Below are 19,073 nucleotides of genomic sequence, written 5' to 3'. Positions count from 1 at the left end.
CCAGGATACTGGAGAGGGTAGCTGTTCCCTTCTCCAGGGGATCTTCCCCACCCAGAGATCAAACCCAGGTCTCCCACATTGCAGGCAGATTCTTTACCAGCTGAGCTATCAGGTAAGACCTCTGAAGGTCTTTAGGGCAGATGGTACTTGATTAGTTCATTTAGGGTGTATGGGCAGCTGCTGCCTTTCATACAATTCAGCACCCTGGTGCTGAAGAAACTTTGTCTTATTTTTATTATAAAATTTTATGTAAAATACTGTTGTATCACGTTCACTGCCTAAGCACTAAGTTTTGATATTTACTTTTTCTTTTTTGAAAGCACATGGTAGTGTTTTCCATCAGTTGATGACAATGAGGAGGCAGCCTCAACTTCTAGTCAAACTGAGGTCTTTGAACAGAAGATCCAGGAGCACACTAAGGTTAGTACCCTAAGGTTAGTACCCGCCGTTACCTGTCTGGCCAACTTGGGCTCAGTCAGCATTTATGGCCCGTCTCTGCTTCCAGCTTCTCTTCCTGCTCAGTCACCATTTGTTAGTTTGGTTTTTTTTTTCCCTCACTGATTCTTCAGCCAAGGATCAGTAGGGAAATGGAATAATGATACATTTCAGATTAACTTACTCTTCAGTTTACCAGTTGGTACAAATGACAGATGTGGTCAAAAGTAGTATAGCCGCTTTTGACTAAGCAGGGCTTATCATCCGTGATCTTTCCCTTAGGGAACTTTGGGGAGCTTTTTTTAAAAAATCATCATTTTTTTTTTTTTTTTTTTGGCCACAGCACATGGCTTGTGGGATCGTAGTTCCCAGACCAGGGATTGAACTCGCAGCCTCAGCAGTGAGAGCTCAGAGTCCTCATGACTGGATTGCCAGGAAATTCCCTGGGGAGCTTTTTAAAATGTCAGGTTTGTTGAGGTATAATTTACACACAAGTAAAATTTACCCCTTTTACTTTAAGTTCTTTGAGTTTTGACAAGTGTATACAGTCATGTAGCTACCACACAGTCGAGATAAAGAATATTTCTGTCACTCTGAAGATGATCTCATGCCCCTTTGTAATCAAATCTCTGGCTCTGGTCTCAGGCAACAGTTGGTCCGTTTTCTTCTCCCAGTTCTACCGTTTCCAGAATGGTCTCCAAATGGAGTCACACGGTGTACAGCCTTTCGCGTCTGGCTTCCTTCATTTAGCATAACATAACTGAGATGTATCCATGAAATTGCGTGTGTCAGTGCATGCCTGCGTGCGTGCTCAGTCGCTAAGTCGTGTCTGACTCTTTGTGACCCCATGGACTGTAGCCCGCCAGGCTCCTCTGTCCATGGGATTTTCCAGGCGAGAATACTGGAGTGGGCTGCCACTGCCTTCTCCAAGGGATCTTCCCAACCTAGGGATCAAACCCAAGGCTGCTGCGTCTCCTGCACTGACAGGAGGATTCTTTACCACTGAGCCACCTGGGAAGCCCCATATGTTAGTGGCTTGTTCCTTTTTGTTCTAACTAGTATTCCATTTGGTGGATATACACCATGTGTTTATTTATTCACCAGTTCAGAGACATTTGAGTTGTTTCTAGGTTTGGGCAATCATGAATAAAGCTACTCTAAATATTTGCATAGCAGTTTTTTGTGTGTGTGTGGACTTATATCTTCCTTTCTTGTGAGATTACTGGATCATCTGGCCTTTGCTTAACTTTATAAGAAATTGCCAAACTGTTTTCCAATATGACCAGGCTGTTCTATACTCTCTCCAGTAACATATGAGAGTTCCAGTTACTCCAGTATTCTTGACAGCATTTGATATGATCGATTTTTTCCTGTTTTGCCCGTTTTAGTAAGTGATTAGTGGTATCTCATGGTGGTTCTAGTTTTCGTCTTCTTCCAGGAGCTTCTACATGGGAGGCATCCCGGGTGTATCCATGTCCGACTCAGGACTCTCTTAGACAAGCCATTGACCATCTTTCTCAGGGTCTCAAGGTCTGTGTCTTTAAAATGGACATAATAATATCAAGCCCATCAAGCTCTAATGAGGTTTAAGGAAATGAGAATATATACAGCATTTGCCTAGTATTTATGTGCATGCTTCACAGTAATACGCAATAAGTATCACAATAATTATTACTATTATCGTATGTGTGCATGTGTACTCAGTGGATCAGTCACTCTTTGTGACCCTGTGAACTGTATAGCCCGCCAGGCTCCTCTGTCCATGGGATTTCCCAAGCAAGAATACTGGAGTGGGCTGCCACTGCCTTCTCCAGGGGATCTTCCTGACCCAGGAATCGAACCCGGGTCTCCTGCATTGCTTTACTGTGTGAGCCACCAGGGAAGCCCTGGTATTGTCATATGTGTAAGTAAATGTAAATGTCATATGTGTAGATAAATGTAAATATAATAGCAGATAGCAGTGCTGTCATAAAGTTTGTTCAAGTGAGGATGTGCTATGTAGCTGGTAAGATCAGAGAAATTCAAATCGGGCTTTGAAGTTTGGAAGGAGGTGCCATGCGACGATGTGGGGCTGTGTAGAACACAGGGCACAGGAGGTGGATGGGAGCGCACGGCTTACGAACAGGCGGAGGCGGCGGGGCAGCCCTGCCGGGACGCTGACTGCTGGCGGATGCTCAGGCTCAGGGAGACTTGGAGCACTCTGTGAGTGGTTGCTTTCCTCAGTTGGGATCATGCTCCCAGTTTAAATATCCCTGGCTCTTATCACTAGTACTGAAATGTGTTTTATAATGATAGTGTTAACAGTTCAATCTTTCAACAGCCATTAATTGTGTACTTGTGGGTAGTATTCACTCTTGGCTGCCCCCGCCCTGCCCACCACCCCGGATGTCCATGGAGCCTATAAACTCCCCCTTTCTGGCCAGTCTTTTCTTGGACAATTTATATTTTTCCAGATAAAAAAAGAAGCAGCAGCACAGGAGCGGTCTTTGTAAAAGGAAAGCTAGAATCCTGTTCAGCCTCATTCTTTCTACTTCTTCAACCACCTGCTGCTTCTCTGGTTGATAAGCTTTCCAGAGTCTAAAGCACTTCCAAGCATATCTTTCAAGTACAGCTTTTAATAGTGTTTCTTTGGCTTCAAATACTGGCTTGGAGATATGCTTTACAATCTAGAGATCAATCTGACTGGGTGAGCAGTGGTCAGATCGCCGGGCCCATTCTCCCAAAGCCGCAAATGTTCTTCTGTGTACTGGGTTCTCAAAGAAGGGCCCCCAGCCCTCAGCCCCGACCTCAGGAATAGAGGCCCTTGTTGGTTACAGCACATAGTAGGCACCCGAAAAATGTTTGTGAAGTGATTTCAAGGTAGAGCTCTTCCTGCCGGTGTAAAAGCTCTGCCCTGCCACCTGTGATCCCTGGCCTCCCTCGTCTCGTCTCTGCGTGCACGCAACTCTCCTCCCAGAGCCCAGAGAGAGCCCTGAGGGCCATCGTGAAATTGGGCTCCACTCTGAGGATCCACGGGACACCAAGGGATCAGAGAGACCGAGGGAACACTTCATGCAAAGACGGGCTCAATAAAGGACAGAAATGGTATGGACCTAACAGAGCAGAAGATATTAAGAAGAGGTGGCAAGAATACACAGAACTATACAAAAAAGATCTTCTCGACCCAGATAATCACAATGGTGTGATCACTCACCTAGAGCCAGACATCCTGGAATGTGAAGTCAAGTGGGCCTTACGAAGCATCACTACAAACAAAGATAGTAGAGGTGATGGAATTCCAGTTGAGCTATTTCAAATCCTGAAAGATGATGCTGTGAAAGTGCTGCACTCAACATGCCAGCAAATTTGGAAAACTCAGCAGTGGCCACAGGACTGGCAAAGGTCAGTTTTCATTCCAATCCCAAAGACAGGCAATGCCAAAGAATGCTCAAACTACAACACAATTGCACTCATCTCACATGCTAGTAAAGTAATGCTCAAAATTCTCCAAGCCAGGCTTCAGCAGTACGTGAACCGTGAACTTCCAGATGTTCAAGCTGGTTTTAGAAAAGGCAGAAAAATGGGAGATCAAATTGCCAACATCCGCTGGATCATCAAAAAAGCAAAAGAGTTTCAGAAAAACATCTATTTCTGCTTCATTGACTATGCCAAAGCCTTGGATTGTGTGGATCATGATAAACTGTGGAAAATTCTGAAAGAAATGGGAATATCAGACCCCCTGACCTGCCTCTTGAGCAACCTGTAGCTCAGGAAGCAACAGTTAGAACTGGACATGGAACAACAGACTGGTTCCAAATAGGAAAAGGAGTACATCAAGGCTGTATATTGTCACCCTACTTATTTAACTTATATGCAGAGTACATCATGAGAAATGCTGGGCTGGAGGAAGCTGGAGGAAGCTTAAGCTGGAATCAAGATTGCTGGGAGAAATACCATTAACCTCAGATATGCAGATGATACCACCCTTATGGCAGAAAGCAAAGAAGAACTAAAGAGCCTCTTGATGAAGGTGAAAGAGAAGAGTGAAAAAGTTGGCTTAAAACTCAACATCCAGAAAACAAAGATCATGGCATCTGGTCCTATCACTTCATGGCAAATAGATGGAGAAACAATGGAAACAATGTCAGACTTTACTTTTTTGGGCTCCAAAATTACTGCAGATGATGACTGCAGCCATGAAATTAAAAGATGCTTACTCCTTGGAAGGAAAGTTATGACCAACCTAGACAGCATATTAAAAAGCAGAGACATTACTTTGCCAACAAAGGTCTGTCTAGTCAAGGCTATGGTTTTTCCAGTGGTCATGTATGGATGTGAGAGCTGGACTATAAAGAAGACTGAGCACCGAAGAATTGATGCTTTTGAACTGTGGTGTTGGAGAAGACTCTTGAGAGTCCCTTGGACTACAAGGAGATCCAACGAGTCCATCCTAAAGGAAATCAGTCCTGAATGTTCATTGGAAGGACTGATGCTGAAGCTGAAATCCAATACTTTGGCCATCTGATGTGAAGAGCTGACTCATTTGAAAAGACCCTGATGCTGGGAAAGATTGAGGGCAGGAGGAGAAGGGGATGACAGAGGATGAGATGGTTGGATGGCATCACCAGCTCAATGGACATGAGTTTAAGTAAACTCCGGGAGTTGGTGATGGACAGGGAGGCCTGGTGTGCTGTGGTTCATGGGGTCACAAAGAGTCGGACACGACTGACTGACTGACTTGCAGGATCCAGAAATGTGCACTCCTTGTAGTGTCCACTGTGGGCCTTGGGACCTACCGGTAGGACTGTGGCCTCAGGCAGGCTGTCCCAGAGACAGGCTGTGGGCACGGAGAAGCCAGACACCCGGGCCTTGCTGCAGAGCCGTGGGCTATGGTGCAAGGGCAGTGCTGTGGGTTCAAGGTGAGAGACTGGGTTCAGGTGCGCCCTGGAGGTGGACCTTGAAGTGGGGCTAACTGTGCTCAGGCTCCTCTCCCTGACCTGCCTCTCATAGTGGGTGGAAAAAGAAGGCATTAATGCTACCGATGGGGCTTCCCCAGTGGTTCAGCAGTGAAGAATCCGCCTGCCATGCAGGAGATACTGGAGATTTGGATTCTATCCCTAGGTCGGGAAGATACCCTGGAGGAGGGCATGGCAACCCGCTCCAGTATTCTTGCCTGGAAAATTCCATAAACAGAGGAACCTGACGGAGTCCATGGGTTTGCAAAGAGTCAAACATGACTGAGCGTGCACACACACACACACACACACACACACAATTCTACCAGCCTCCTTCTCTGCTCCAAAAGTCTACCCCACCTCTGTCCGCACTGCCCAGTATTTAAGAACTTCATCTTTTGAGACTTCCCTGGCAGTCCTGTGGTTAAGACACCACACTTCCACTGCAGGAGGCACAGGTTTGATCTTTGGTCAGGGAACTAGTCCCACATGCTGCAAAAACAAAAACAAAAACCCCTTCATCTTTGTTTAGCCAAATTTCTCTGCCTGAAACAGAAAGGACAGGGGCTCTTTTTTGTCACGCCAAGCCATACACCAGTGTGGGCAGAGCCGAGGGCAGGAAGCCCAGTTGCAATCTGTATCAGTGCCCAGTTTCCCCAGCATCCTTCTGGCCAGCTTCATCCTGCCCTCTCATAAGCCAGCCGCGTGCCCTGTGTCAGGAGCAGGTGGATTAGTGTGGACTCGTCTTCTTTTTATTTATGTATTTTTGGCTGCACTGGCTCTTCGTTGCTGCACACAGGCTTTCTCTTCTCTAGTTGCAGTGCATGGGCTTCTCATTGCTATGGCTTTTCTTGTTGCAGAGCAAGGGCTCTGGAGTGTGGGCTCAACAGATGTGGTTCCCGGGCTCTAGAGCACAGGCTCAGTAGTGGCGTCCAGGCTTAGTTGCCCCACTGCACTTGGGATCCTCCCAGAACCCACGTCACCTGCATTGGCAGGCGGATTCTTCACCACTGAGCCGCCGGAGAAGCCCTGGGCTCGTTTTCTTGACCAGAGAAGTGGCCTGGATCTCCTTTTACAGAGACAACTGTGATTGTGTGCGCCCTCAGCTGAGACAAAACAGGGAGCAAACGGATCCTTGCCTTTCACCAAGACTTGGCTTTCTGATTCTGGAGCTGTTTTTTGATGGGATGTAACTTGATGCAATTTGACCAAATGCATGCTTTTTCTCTCTCTCTCTGCTTTATGACTTTTAATTTTTTTAATTATTTTTTAAATTTTTTTTTACAGTAAGTCCTTCTTGGTTATCCATTTTAAACATAGCCATGTATACATGTCAACTCCTAAACCAAAGGCATGTTTTTAAACTCCTGATGAGGGAAAGCCCTAAATTTAGACCCAGGCTCCCAGTGCAAACCCTGGTCTATGGGAGTAGACTATATGCCTGGGTATAAATTTGCTATAAATTTATTTTCCTTTGCCTTTTGATGTATCTCATCTTTTTTTCTCCTTTACTTCCATTGTATTGTTGCTAAAAATAAAGGAAATAGTAGTGTTACTTGTGTGTGTTAGTTGCTCAGTCGTGTCCAACTATTTGCAACCCAATGGACTGTAGCCCGCCAGGCTCCTCAGTCCATGGGCTTCTCCAGGCAAGAATACTGGAGTGGGTTGCCATTCCCTGCTCCAGCAGATCTTCCTGACGCAGGGATCGAACCCAGGTCTCCTGCATTGCAGGCAGGTTCTTTACCATCTGAGCCCCCAGGGAAGCACCAGAAGTTACTTGCCTGGGGCCTGTTATCATGTTTATTGTACTTCTGCTGGTCTGTCTGTGAGGTCAGAAAGGTATATCTTTACTTCTTCAGCTTAGAGCTTTCTGGCCATCTTGGGTTTGGGAAAATCAAAAAATTTCCCTAAAGGAAACTCTGATAAAGAGCCAGCAGCATTGCTTTGTGTTATGGTGAGGTGCCAGAAGGAAAGGAGTGCCCACACAGTGGGCGCTGAAGGCCTCTCCTACAGGCTGGCCACAGCGCTTGCCAGATGGAGCAGGTTGGTCTGGGAGAGAAGGGGAGGGGAGAATGGAAGGAAGGTTCCACCCCTTCCCCTCGCAGAATTAATGGCTGTTTTTCAGCGTGAGACGAGTTTGGGCATGCATCTGAAACACTGCCCACATGAGCCGCAGAGCAGAGGGTGGGGGGTAGGACAAGCCTTGGGAATCACAGCGTGAAAACAGGAAGGCCTGTGGTGGCATCAAGGCAGCTGCCATGTTCCTCTGCAGCCAGTCCTTGAAATCTAGGTCAGGTATATACAAGATCAGAATTTTAGCAGGGTTGGAAAAAGATGATTTCTGACTCTGTGTACCAAATGTGGTATATGAATTTAAGTGTGGTAAGAGAATCTATCTTGTATTTTTGACATTTCTAGAAATGCAAGAGTTATAGAGTGGTCAAGGTTTCTTATCTAAATTATGTGAAACTCCCCATGGGGGTCACATTCATTCTGTTCTCTTCCAGCTGGCTGGAAGGCTGGGTGTTACCTGTGTGATTAACTTTGCCTTCTAAAATTCTCATCCTAGAAATTAGAATAAAGGATTAATTTCTGAAATTAAGATCTGCTCTGTAACGTGAGGTGGTTTTTCTTAGCTCAAAGACGTCTTCCCCTTTGATGAGAGCACACTGTTTGCCAGGTTTTTGAGGTTCTTCATGCTTAGTGACAGAGTTCATGTGTTTCTAAAAATAACCCTCAGAAAATGTATGTCTAGAATGATTGAGGATGTTTTCCCGAGTGTCTGCTAAGGTTAACTCCAGTGCTCAATGTCCCCACTGAGTGCCTAGCGTGCACCAGGTGTCTGGCTTTTAGATCATTCCTCCGGCTGTGTCATGTCTTGCTGCAGCATGCAGCATCTTCATTGTCATTTGGGATCTCTGTGGACTCTCCAGTTGTGGCACAGGCTTCAATAATTGTGGCATGTAGGCTTAGTTGCTCCTCGGCATGTGGGGGTCTTAGTTCCCCAACCAGGGATTGAACCCACATTCCCTACATTGCAAGACAGACTCTCAATCACTGGACCACCAGAGAAGCCCCAGGCTTCAGGTTTAATATCCACATAGCTGTGAATTTTCCAGTTTTCCTTCTGCTGTTGATTTCTAGCTTCATTCCATTGCGATCAGAAAAGATACTTTGGGGGAAAAAAAGAAAGCATGCTTTATATAATTTGTCTTTTAAATTGTTAGGACTTGTTTTGTGCCCAGCATATGGCTATCTTGGAGAATGTTCCTTGATCACTTGAGAAAAATGTATATTCTGCTACTGAGCATGTTCTGCGTATGTCTGTCGGTTACAGTTGGTCTACCGCGTAGTTCAGGTTCCCTTTCCTTACTGATCTGTCTGGTTGTCCTCCAGGCAGGAGAAGCTTGGTGGGCTGCAGTCCCCAAGGTCTCACAGAGTCAGACGCGACTGCAGTGACGCAGCACTGTGTGCTGGCTGTTCTGCCCCTTATTGGAGGTGGAGTACTGAGGTCTCCTCTATGACTGTGGACATATGGTTCAGACGGTAAAGCGTCTGCCTGCAATGCAGGAGACCCGGGTTCAATTCCTGGGTCCGGAAGATCCCCTGGAGGAGGCAATGGCAACCCACTCCAGCACTCTTGCCTGGAAAATCCCATGGACGGAGGAGCCTGATAGGCTACAGTCCATGGGGTCACAGAGTCGGACAGGACTGAGCGATTTCACTTTCATTTTCGCTTTCTTTCTATGACTGTAGATCTTTTTCTCTCTTCACTTCTGTCAGTGTTCACTTCCTATATCTAGGAGCTCTGATGTTTATTGTATATGTTTATAATTGTTATGTTTTCTTAATGAATGGGCCCTCTTATCATTACATAACATCTTTAGTCTGTTTTATCTGATATCAGTATATCTGAGCAGTATATCTTCTTTCTTTGTTTACTATTTGCATGGAGTATCTTTAACTATCCTTTTATTTACAACCGATGAATGTCCTTACATCTAAAGTGGGTCTCTTGTAGGTAGAATACAGTTGGATCCTGCTTTTAAAAAAATCTGTTCTGCCAATCTATGTCTTTGGACTGAGGGGTCTAACCCACTTACATTTAAGGTAACTGCTAATGGGGAAGGTCTGTATTTTGTCATCCATTTTCTGTACATCTTTTTTTTCCTTGCCCCTCATTTCCTCCCTTACTCCCACCTTTTGTTTTTAATTGACTTTTTCACCGCGATCCATTTTGATTCCCTTTTCATTACCTTTTGTGTATAGATTTTTTTTCTTTGTAGTTACCATGAAAATTACATACAACATCCTAAAGTTCTTACGGTCTATTTTAAACTGATATCAATTTACCTTCAATATTGAAAGTTTCTTGTTCTCGAACACTTACTATGCACCAGGCATTCCCTTAAGCTTTCCACATTTACCTCATTTTAATCTTTTTAGTAACCTGAAATGCAGGTATGACTATCTGTATTCTACAAATGAAGAAACCAAAACTCAAGGATAAAATTAACTCCAGAGCACATAGCTTGGAAGTAGCTAAGTCAGAATTCAGTCTGATCTGTCACACCCTCCCATGTTCCACCCAGCACTGTAAAAAGCTTGAACTCATGTTTCCTCTGCATTCATCACATCGCGTGGGGGTGGCAACATGGCTTTGTTAAAACTTGCAGCTGACTAGTCCCGTTCTTTGTAACTGATGACTTTTATTTTTTATTTGACATTTGACATGGATGTATATGCAAACGTGGAACAGAAAGTGTAACTCAAAGTTGTGACTTGAAAGTATATACATAAAAATAAAAGATTTTTGAAGTTTAACATGGCCAACTTATAGTTAATGTTATAGTTAACTTATATAACATTAACTTATACTTACCATTAAGGAAATTTTCCTTAACATTCTTTTCAATAATTAAGCAAAACTCAGAACTCTTCATTAGAGTGGTGAGTATACATTTAAAAAGCACAATCAGTTCAGTTCAGTCATGCCCAGTCGCTCAGTCATGTCCGAGTCTCTGTGACCCCATGGACTGCAGTACACCCGGCTTCCCTGTCCATCACCAACTCCGAGACCCTGCTCAAATTCATGTCCATCGACCTGGTGATGCCTCCAACCATCTCATCCTCTGTCTTCCCCTTCTCCTGCCTTCAACCTTTCCCAGCATCAGGGTCTTTTCCAGTGAGTCAGTTCTTTGCGTCAGGTGGCCAAAGTATTGGCGCTCCAGCTTCAGCACCATAGGTTGGATCATAGGGGATTGTTTAATGAATACATTGAACAATGTGTTCTTTCTTCTTTAATAGTCTACTACCAGAAACATTAATCGGAAGCATGTGCTGCGTTCATTTGCTGATATTCTATCGCCAGATTCTTGGAGATGTTCTCCTGAAAGACAGGATGAGCCTGAACAGTGCAGGTGAGACGTCTCTGTAGTCCCCTTACTTGTAACAGTGCCATGCTCTGAGTACATGTGGCCTCTGCCGGCCTGTGTCTTCTGCTTCTCATGGTGACAGCTGGAGTGAAGTATTCAGAAGAGCATCAGTGGCTCCCACTGGCTTCATATGCAAAGTCTTGTGCTCAGCGTGCGTCCTATGAGTTCAGTGTGGGTTCTGTTCTTTACCATATGCACTTTTCACATCTTAAATTCTGGAGACTTGAGATCCAAATTTCATATATAATCATATCTTTCCCTTAATGTCTTTAATAATGTTTTTACTGTGTGTTTGGTATACATATCTGCTTTTTGGGAAGAGAACAAATTACCCCCAGATGACTGGTTTTAATGCAAGAAGTTTAAACATCAGTAAAATTGGTGAGACCAAGTGAGAGGTATTCAGGGGTTCTACATTGCAACTTTTTCATCAGCTTGAAACTTTTCCCCAGTAAAATTTTAAAAAGTAACTTTAAAAAAATCAGTGAGTTGTCACACATGATTGTTCTTGGCCAGAGATTGGCGTGTGTTGTAAGAATTGCCTCTACAAAAGTTTCGTTTTATTGGATATTCTTTATTGAGTGGGTACTACACGCCAGGGCCCTGCCATGAATGAGACAGGCACTGTCATCCTTATCCTGGTGGAGCCACAAACTTGAAACACAAAATTATGTGAATAATCCTTTTTAACCTTAAATGTTTTAAAGGGAAATACACAACAAGAGCGTACACTAGGAAAACCTGAATTAATGTGAAGGATGAAGGAAGGCTTTTCCAAGCAAGGAATATGTAAGACTAGACCTGAGACAGGAGTGAGACATAAGGGGCGATGGGTGGGCTTGGATCCCTTCTGGCCAGAAGGACCAGCATGTCTGAAGACCCAAGGCCAGAAGGTGCTGAGTGCACTGGAGGAGTTGAAGTTGAAAGCAGGCAGTGTGGCCGGAATAGAGTAAGGAGAGAGAACCCCAGGGTGGCGTAGCGCTCATGGACAAACGAGACACGAGCTCTCTCCCGGGGACGCACTACCTGGGTGGGCAAGGAGAAATGGACCTCAGAGGAGCACCAGCCTTCCTCAGGAGTAACTGTAACTCTGGAGAAGCACCAGCCTTCCTCAGGAATAACTGTGACTCTAGAGGAGCACCAGCCTTCCTCAGGAGTAACTGTGACTCTAGAGGAGCACCAGCCTTCCTCAGGAGTAACTGTGACTCTAGAGGAGCACCAGCCTTCCTCAGGAGTAACTGCAACTCTGAAGGAGGCACAGTTTAAGCCTTTCAGTCATCACATGCCTTTGAATTTGTTTCGGTGCCTCTAGAAAAACTTCCTGAATGACATGATGCCTTAAAGAGGATACGGCTTATTAGGTTTTTATAGGTAAGAAGGCTACTCAGAATTGTTGACTTTATTTGGATCTGAGCATCCAAATAAGCCTGGTAAGACCTAGAGGAAGGGTTTTTCTCAACTGAGAACGCAGGACCGTAGAAGCCGCTGCCTTGCCATTGTGGAGTGCCCTTCCTGGTGTGCGTCTTGGCACGCACCCTTGTTGACTGTGAAATGTGAGTATTCTCCTGCATAGCATGTAGGCACATGGCCATCTCCCGAGTCCTTTCAGCGTCACCACCACCGTCTGTTGGCCCCAGGCTGAGGTCCTTCCCGAGCAGCGGGGAACTAGAGCCAGGCCTGACCTGCCCGCCCTCTGCCGCCTTTACTTTGGTGCCTCCTGGTTCCCGCTCAGCCTTCCGAGAGCATGGGTGCCTTGTAATTGGAAGACTCCTCTTACCACACCACACTTCAGTCATGAGGAGGGAAGGGAGGTAGGAAAAAAACACAGAAAGAAAAATCAGGATTTTCCGGTCTTACTCTGTTCAGAGCCATCTTACTCCCATCCTGAAGGCTCTACTTGATACCAGACTCATTTCAGAACCCCAGGGGTGTGGATGTGGAGACAGGTGGGGATGAGGGGGTCAGGTTCCAGCCCCCCAAGAGGTTGAAGTGGGTAGAGTGTGTCATCAGCAAATCATCTGGCACAGTAATTTCAATCTGAATGAATATTTGTATTCATTCTATTGCCATAAGTTACGTTGGATGAAGCTTATATAAAATCCTTCCTGTTCTTTTGATTTTCAGACTTAATTAGTAATCCAGTGCTGGCCACCTTCCCCAAGCTCTTGGAGGAGTCGGACATAATGGATGCGCTCAGGGTGGGTAGTGTGCGTCATGATGGAGGCCTGCTGGGCCCCAGAAGGTCTTCATTTCATACTTTCGTGGAGCTAATTGAACTCTGGGTGTTTTATTTCTTTAAAGAAGCTTTTCTGAAACCTTGTGCATAGATTAGAAATATTTACTTGCAAATGAAAGTGAAAGTGTTAGTCACTCAGCCGTATCTGACTCTTTGCGACCCCGTGGACTGTAGCCCGCCAGGCTCCTCTGTCCATGGAATTCTCCAGGCAAGAATACTGGAATGGGTAGCCATTCCCTTCTCCAGGGGATCTTTCTGACCCAGGGATCGAACCCCGGTCTCCTGCATTGCAGGGGATTCTTTACTGTCTGAGCCACCAGGGAAGCCTGCACTTCATTCTGTCTCTCCCTGACCATTTCCTCACCTCAGCAGATACAATTGTACAGAAGTATGGTATTTGGCAGAGTTTTCTGTTTTCATGACTGTCTTACCTTAAAAGCTTAATGATATCTTACTGTTCAAGTGCTGTGTTGGTGCAGTTTGTATGGATATGTTAGTGTTTCACTGATTCTGTTCTTAGTTTTTTTTTAATTTTATGTATTTATTATTTTTGGTTGGGCGGGGTGCTTGCATGGGCTTTTCTCTGGTTACAGTGAGCAGGGGCTCTTCTCTAACTGCAGAATTCTCTAGTACCTGAGCTTCTCATGGCAGTGGCTTCTCTTGCTGCAGAGCACAGGCCCTGGTGTGCATGGGTTTCCATAGCTGTGCTCCTGGGCTCTAGAGCACAGGCTCAGTAGATGTGGTGCACAGGCGTAGTTGATCCATGGCATGTGGCATCCTCCCGGAACAGGGATTGAACCCGTGTCTCCTGCACTCCTGTGTTGGCGGGCGTGCTGTTTATCATGGAGCCACCAGGGAAACGTGTTAGCTCAGTTCTGACTTGTGGCTTGTGAAGGGTCGCTTGCTGACACATCCCGCCGGCTCCGTCTGGTTCTGGGTCCTTAGACTTGATGCCTAATAGAGACCCACTTGCTCCGTGAGCCGCTCCTTTACCTCGTGTTGAACCCTGATGGAAGCTTACTTAGAGACGTGGCAAAGACTTGCGAATACTCAGGTTAATCTAGTGTTTCTGTTTGCTTTTTAGAGTTCCTGGGCTGAGAAAGAGAGTACATTAAAAAGATCAGAGAAGGTAACGTGACGGTCCGCCCCGAACTCCACAGTTCTGTGCTCAGCATTCGCTACACGTCCTAATCACACGTCTTCTTTAGCTGGAGTAGCCACACTCATAATCCCTGTTGACAGTTCAACCATGTTATTATGGTTCCAAAGACTCCTTCCAAGAAGGGCATGGGTGATCGATTCTAAGCATTTAAAAAAATACTTGATCAACACAGTCATTTCAGACACATTTTTTTTTTCCTTTCAATTTTTAGTGTCTTTATCTTCTCCCATGTTCCTTGGGGAGATTTTTTTTTTCTGTTTCTTTTTTATTTTTTAAATTATGAAAGTATGATAACACATTTACTGGAAACTTGGAAATATAGAGCAAAGTTACATACAATTTCACTGTATATTACAGTTATTTTTTTAAGTAGACAAATTAAGATTTTTAGTTGGTGTTTCAATATCAAGCTCTCAAAAATTAACAGAATGAATATGCAGGAAAGTAGAAGGATATAGTAGACCTGAAAAACACCATTAACCAGTTCAACATAATTAAGTATATATAGTTTTCCCAGAACAGTAGGCTACAAGTTCTACTCAGCTTCCCATAGACTATAGGAGACACTGGAACATATCCAGAGACACAAAACAAGTACAAAAATGTCATGGTCTAAAGGTACTGAAATCATACAGACTCTGTTCTCTTGTGTTTCTAACTGTGGAATTATGTTAGAAATCAATACCAAAAATCTTTGAAAATAACCCACGTATCAAGTGCAACGTGACATTTACCGAGTCAGACCACTGAGTTTTATTGAACTGAGGGGAAGTTTCTAAGCCAAAATGTTCCAGCTGCCTATCAAATTTCTCTCATTAAAAAAAAAAAAAAAAATCCCTAGCTCTCAAAGTCCATATCAGGCCCAGAGAAGTAAGAGTTAAATTGGCATAAGCTGCACCTCACATTGCGAGCACGCGTGACTGCATCCGTGGCCCAGCGCGTGTCGTTGCCAAGCAGACTCGCAGCGATCAGTGTGCAGCGGCTGACTCCTCTAGTCCAAGACTGACAAACTTTTTTGGTAAAGGGCCAGAGAGTAAATATTTTTGGCTTTGCGGGCCACATGCTCTGTGTCTTAGATACCCAGCTCTGCCTTTGTAATGCAAGGCAGCTACAGGCGGTATAAACACCTGAGTAGGGCCGGTTCTGTGAGACTATTTACAAAAAGAGATGGAGGTGGCTGCATGGGGCCCACGGCCCATGCTTTTTGGACTTTATCTCAGGGAACATGGGAGAACAAAGAAAGGCACTAAAAATTGAAAGGAAAAAAAAGGTGTATATATTGTATCCTTATTTGAGCTTCCATTCGACCCAAATTGGCAGGTTTAATGCTGTTCTCGGTCAGTAGTGGACAGGTGCTGGGCCTCAGGCCTGTAGAAGTGGCCTCTCCAGCTCCCCCTGGAGGGGTCGTATCTCAGTGCACCCCGCCTGCACCCCTGCAATGCCCACCTGAGCTGTGGAGCTGGGCTGCCTGCCCTTGGGATGTCACCTGGCTCCTGTTCTGGGGGAGGTGGGCTTGACAGCACCTCTTTTACTCCTTGGGCTCTTTCTCTGGATTTCAGGCAGGGCCCTTGCTGTCCTCCTGTAACACCTTGAGCTAATTCAGTGATCCAGCTGGCTGCGCACTGTCTTCTTAGTTCCATTTACCTGGACCCGCACCCTTGTCCCCAGAATTAGACTCCAGTGCCCCAGTCTCCTTGATGGAATGCGTGAGATCCTCAGTGTAGCTCAGTGGGCGCCCTGGCTTCAAGGAGTCCCTCTTAGACTCTCAGAGAGAACCTCTGAGGAGGTTCTATCAGGTTCAGCGGGGAGCTGATAGAACACCTCGTTTGTCCCCGAGGTGACTCCTGCTGTGTCCCCGTCCTGACTGAACAGCTGGTTCAGAGCCCGTTACCTGCCAGGCATCCCTGGCCCCTCCATCCCACCCCCTCCCTCGACGGCTTCTAGTTCGCAGAGTCCCTGGAATGTGGCGCTTGAGAAGTAACGGCCTGGGTCCGCTCGCAGTGACTGTTGTTGCGGGTGTTTTCCCAGGGAGACAGGGAGCTCCTGAAGGCGGTGTTCCTGCTGGTTTACCACGACTGCGCGCTCCCCCTGCTGCACTCTGCACTCCTGCCCCCGTCTAGATGGGCAGAGGAGGAGACTGAGGCTGCCCGGTGGAAGGGCATCGCCGACTTCCTCAAACAAAACCAGGAAAATGAGGGCGCCCTCCAGGTTCTGCTGTCGCCAGAGGGGGTCCACGAACCTTTCGACATTTCCGAGCAGACCTATGACTTCTTGGGTGAAAGAAGAAAGAACATAGCCTGACAGCAGTGGCCTTTGACCCTCAGCTCCCCGCTGAACTTAACCGGAACTAACGTCCCATCACTTTTCCGTACAGCCACATTCTATAGGAAACATTTATCTGATAATTTGAATATGTGTCAGTACAGTAAAACAAATTTTTATAAGTAATATTGTATACGTTTAAAGACAATTTTTTTTTTCAAAAAACAACTGCTGCATTTCTTTTAAAATTGAGTATAGTTGAGTACAATGTATTGAGGATGAGATTGTCAGATAGCATCAGTGACTGAATGGACATGAGTCTGAGCAAACTCTGGGGGACAGTGACAGACAGGGAAGCCTGGCATGCTGCCATCCGTGGGATCATAAAGCGTCGAACACGACTTAGTGGTGGAACAACAGCAGCGTGGGTGATGTGAAATATGAGAGCTTCAGGTATACAACGCAGTGGTTAACAGTTTTTAAAACTTATGTTCTATTTAAAGCTTTATACAATACTGGCTATATTCCCTGTGTTGTACAAGATTTGCTTGCACTGTTTACTTTATACTTAATAGCTTTATCTCTTAATCCCCTACGCCTATCTTTCCCATCCCCATTTTCCTCTCCCCACAGGTAACACGTTTGTTCTCTGTGTCTGCTTCTTTTTTTAAATGGAAGTACAATTGATTTCAATGTTGCGTTAATTTCTCCTGTAGAGCAAAGTAACTCGGTTACACATACATATATACATTCTTTTTTAATATTCTTTCCCCTTACAGTTTATCACAGGATATTGGATATAGCTCCTTGTGCTATATTGTAGGACCTGTTGTCCATCCATTCTATATGTAATTTGTTGTTATTTACTCACTAAGTCATGTCTGACTTTTTGCGACCCCACAAACTGAAACTCCAATACTTTGGCCACCTCGTGTGAAGAGTTGACTCATTGGAAAACAGCCTGATGCTGGGAGGGATTGGGGGCAGGAGGAGAAGGGGACGACAGAGGATGAGATGGCTGGATGGCATCACCAACTCGATGGACCAGAGTTTGAGTGAACTCCGGGAGTTGGTGGTGGACGGGGAGGCCTGGCGTGCTGCGGTTCATGGGGTCGCGAAGAGTTGGACACGACTGAGCGACTGAACTGAACTGAAGTGACAGACTGTAGCCCACCAGGCTCCTCCGTCCATGGGACTCTCCAGGCAAGAATACTGGAGTGGTTGCCATTAGCCCACCAGGCTCCTCCGTCCATGGTACTCTCCAGGCAAGAACACTGGAGTGGTTGCCATTTCCTTCTCCAGGGGATCTTCCTGACCCAGGGATTGAACCTGCATCTCCTGCATTGGCAGGCAGGTTCTTTACCACTGAGCCAGCAGGGAAGCCCTTCTATATGTAACACCAACTAACATTTAAGTTGACTATATCTATACATTTGTATAAAAGCAAGATTGTATCAAAAGTCAAATTTATGACTATTCAAGAAAGTGAAAATACAACCCACAGAATAGGAGAAGATATTTACAAATAATATATCTGATAAGTGTCTAGAATCCAGAATGGGGATTCCCCGGTGGCTCAGTGATAAAGAATCCACCTGCAATGCAGGAGACCCCTGAATTGGGAAGATCCCCCGGAGGAGGGCATGGCAACTCACTCTAGTATTCTTGCTTTAAAAATCCCACGGACAGAGGAGCCTGGAAGGCTGCAGTCCACGGAGTTGCAGAGTTGGACACGACAGAAGTGACTGAGCACGCACACACGCATGATTTTTGCTAATAAAATTTATGTTGTGAAATGAAGAGGAAATCAGGATAATATATTTGAGAAAGCTGTGTTATTGATCACTCACTTCAGTCTAACATTTGAACATGCTGTCTCTTTTGCTCAGTTTCTCAGACATGTCTGACTCTTTTCCGACCCTCTGGTCTGTAACCCACCAGGCACCTCTGTTCACGAGATTTTTCAGTCAAGAATACTGGAGTGGGTTGCCATTTCCTCCTCCAGGGGATCTTCCCCACCCAGGGATCAAACCTGAATCTCCTGCATTGGCAGGCGGATTCTTTACCCCTGAGCCACCTGGGAAGCCATAAAAACAAAATCCAGTTTTCCTTTTTCAAGCCCGTATAATTAGCGCTCATTAAAGAACAAACAAACAAAAACACTTCCAGGCTCTGGACAGTGTGTTGACCTACCTCTGTGTCAAAGAACAAAGATTTTGTTGCCTTTCAAACAATCCTGTGACTGCTGGTGAGTCGTCCCAAGCCTTTCGTGTTAATGGTAATAGTTCAGCTAGCATTTGTTGGGCGCCTGCTGTGGCGTCCTCTTTTACGAGGTTACCGCTCACAGGTGCTGTAGGAGGCCAGCACTGGGTTTTCCAGTGTCATCAATACTGCTGCTGAAGACACAGGCCAAGCACACTTGGTAATGTGCCTAAGGTCAGAGGTAGTAAGTGGCACAGCTAATACACTGCATAGAGACATCAAGTATGACTTTCTACAACCGAAGACGTTCCCCTCCTCAGTGGAGACATTTAAAAATTGTACATGCTGTGGCGGATTCATTTCGATATTTGGCAAAACTAATACAATTATGTAAAGTTTAAAAATAA

The 19,073-nt window shown here is 45.4% G+C and overlaps 1 protein-coding gene across 4 annotated transcripts in view; it reads left to right on the top strand.

Moving 5' to 3' along the window:
- NPHP1 (nephrocystin 1) overlaps positions 1-19,073 on the top strand; it is a 66,980-nt gene extending 47,907 nt beyond the window's left edge. For 2 of the 4 annotated variants that reach the window (XM_070380052.1, XM_014476957.2), the window contains exons 16-20: positions 321-420; positions 10,677-10,789; positions 12,929-13,002; positions 14,125-14,169; positions 16,231-19,073. In XM_070380052.1, the coding sequence (XP_070236153.1) occupies positions 321-420; positions 10,677-10,789; positions 12,929-13,002; positions 14,125-14,169; positions 16,231-16,503 (605 nt within the window). In that variant the 3' untranslated portion in view covers positions 16,504-19,073. The remainder of the gene's footprint in view (positions 1-320; positions 421-10,676; positions 10,790-12,928; positions 13,003-14,124; positions 14,170-16,230) is intronic. The other 2 variants (XM_070380051.1, XM_070380053.1) reach the window with 1 other exon arrangement.

The sequence above is a fragment of the Bos mutus genome, chromosome 11 (assembly GCF_027580195.1).
Source record: "Bos mutus isolate GX-2022 chromosome 11, NWIPB_WYAK_1.1, whole genome shotgun sequence".
Taxonomy (NCBI): Eukaryota; Metazoa; Chordata; class Mammalia; order Artiodactyla; family Bovidae; genus Bos; species Bos mutus.
This window is presented reverse-complemented; position numbering and strand designations above follow the sequence as displayed.